General features: G+C 34.9%; 1 protein-coding gene across 1 annotated transcript in view; it reads left to right on the top strand.

The window, feature by feature from the left end:
• LOC106473473 (periodic tryptophan protein 2 homolog) overlaps nt 1–1571 on the top strand; it is a 28281-nt gene that overhangs the window by 24698 nt on the left and 2012 nt on the right. Inside the window, exon 15 of the mRNA XM_022401899.1 lies at nt 1094–1334. Within this exon, the coding sequence (XP_022257607.1) occupies nt 1094–1334 (241 nt within the window). The remainder of the gene's footprint in view (nt 1–1093; nt 1335–1571) is intronic.

Raw genomic sequence — 1571 nt, 5'->3', positions numbered from 1 at the left:
AGTTGTCAGTTTTATAATATAAAGTTTACACTATGGTGTAAGAGTGAAGTCTGTAGACTGTAGTTGTCAGTTTTATAATATAAAGTTTACACTATGGTGTAAGAGTGAAGTCTGTAGACTGTAGTTGTCAGTTTTATAATATAAAGTTTACACTATGGTGTAAGAGTGAAGTCTGTAGACTAGTTGTCAGTTTTATAATCTAAAGTTTACACTATGGTGTAAGAGTGAAGTCTGTAGACTGTAGTTGTCAGTTTTATAATATAAAGTTTACACTATGGTGTAAGAGTGAAGTCTGTAGACTGTAGCTGTCAGTTTTATAAAGTTTATACTGCACAGAAACAAGGCCAAGTTAGTGTAACTTTTTGTTTAAAAGAATGACACTTGTATTTATTATACTTTTAACAAGAACACAAACATACTCAAAAGAAAATGGTTTGATGTGTTTTCAATTCATCAAGACTGAAATATCTGGACATATTTTTAAAATCTCACTTTCCTTTTTATACCACAGGTGTTTGTGCTGTCATCTGGTGTAAAGATTGAGAAATAATAACTTTTGTCGTGTAATTGGTTGATCAGGACAAACTTAATAATGTTCAAGAATTGTACTAACTTGTTTACAGGGCGGGCATGGTCAACGGCAACAACTGAAGGATTGCTGATATAACTTAATAATGTTCAAGAATTGTACTAACTTGTTGACAGGGCGGGCATGGCCAACGGCAACAACTGAAGGATTGCTGATATAACTTAATAATGTTCAAGAATTGTACTAACTTGTTTACAGGGCGGGCATGGTCAACGGCAACAACAGAAGGATTGCTGATATAACTTAATAATGTTCAAGAATTGTACTAACTTGTTTACAGGGCGGGCATGGTCAACGGCAACAACAGAAGGATTGCTGATATAACTTAATAATATTCAAGAATTGTACTAACTTGTTTACAGGATGGGCATGGTCAACGGCAACAACTGAAGGATTGCTGATATAACTTAATAATATTCAAGAATTGTACTAACTTGTTTACAGGATGGGCATGGTCAACGGCAACAACTGAAGGATTGCTGATATAACTTAATAATGTTCAAGAATTGTACTAACTTGTTTACAGGGCGGGCATGGTCAACGGCAACAACAGAAGGATTGCTGATATACTCCCTTGATCATAATCTGCTTTTTGACCCATTCCAGTTAGAAGCTAACATTACTCCCACAGAAATTAGAAAAACACTGAGAGAGAAGAAACATTCCAAAGCACTTATAATGGCTCTCCGTCTTAACGAGCAGCCTTTACTAATGGAGATACTAGAAGGCACCCCTTTTGAAAATGGTACGTGATAACTTCTATAGTGTATGTTTGTACTTGTGTGATTTATTTCAAAAATTAGATATAATCTAATCTTTGATAGGCTGTTTAGGCAGAGTATTCTTAATGAATCTAAGTTTCAAATGGACAGCAACTGCTTGTTGTAGAAACCTACAAATGTAGAGGATGACTTTTTGAAAGTCTTCCCCCTTTCATCTTCAAACGAAAGACTTTAGAAACGTTGTCCTCTACATTTGTAGG

Source organism: Limulus polyphemus, unplaced genomic scaffold (assembly GCF_000517525.1).
Source record: "Limulus polyphemus unplaced genomic scaffold, Limulus_polyphemus-2.1.2 Scaffold6205, whole genome shotgun sequence".
NCBI lineage: Eukaryota > Metazoa > Arthropoda > Merostomata > Xiphosura > Limulidae > Limulus > Limulus polyphemus.
The sequence above is the reverse complement of the archived record's forward strand: the minus strand, read 5'-3'. Positions and strand labels throughout refer to the sequence as shown.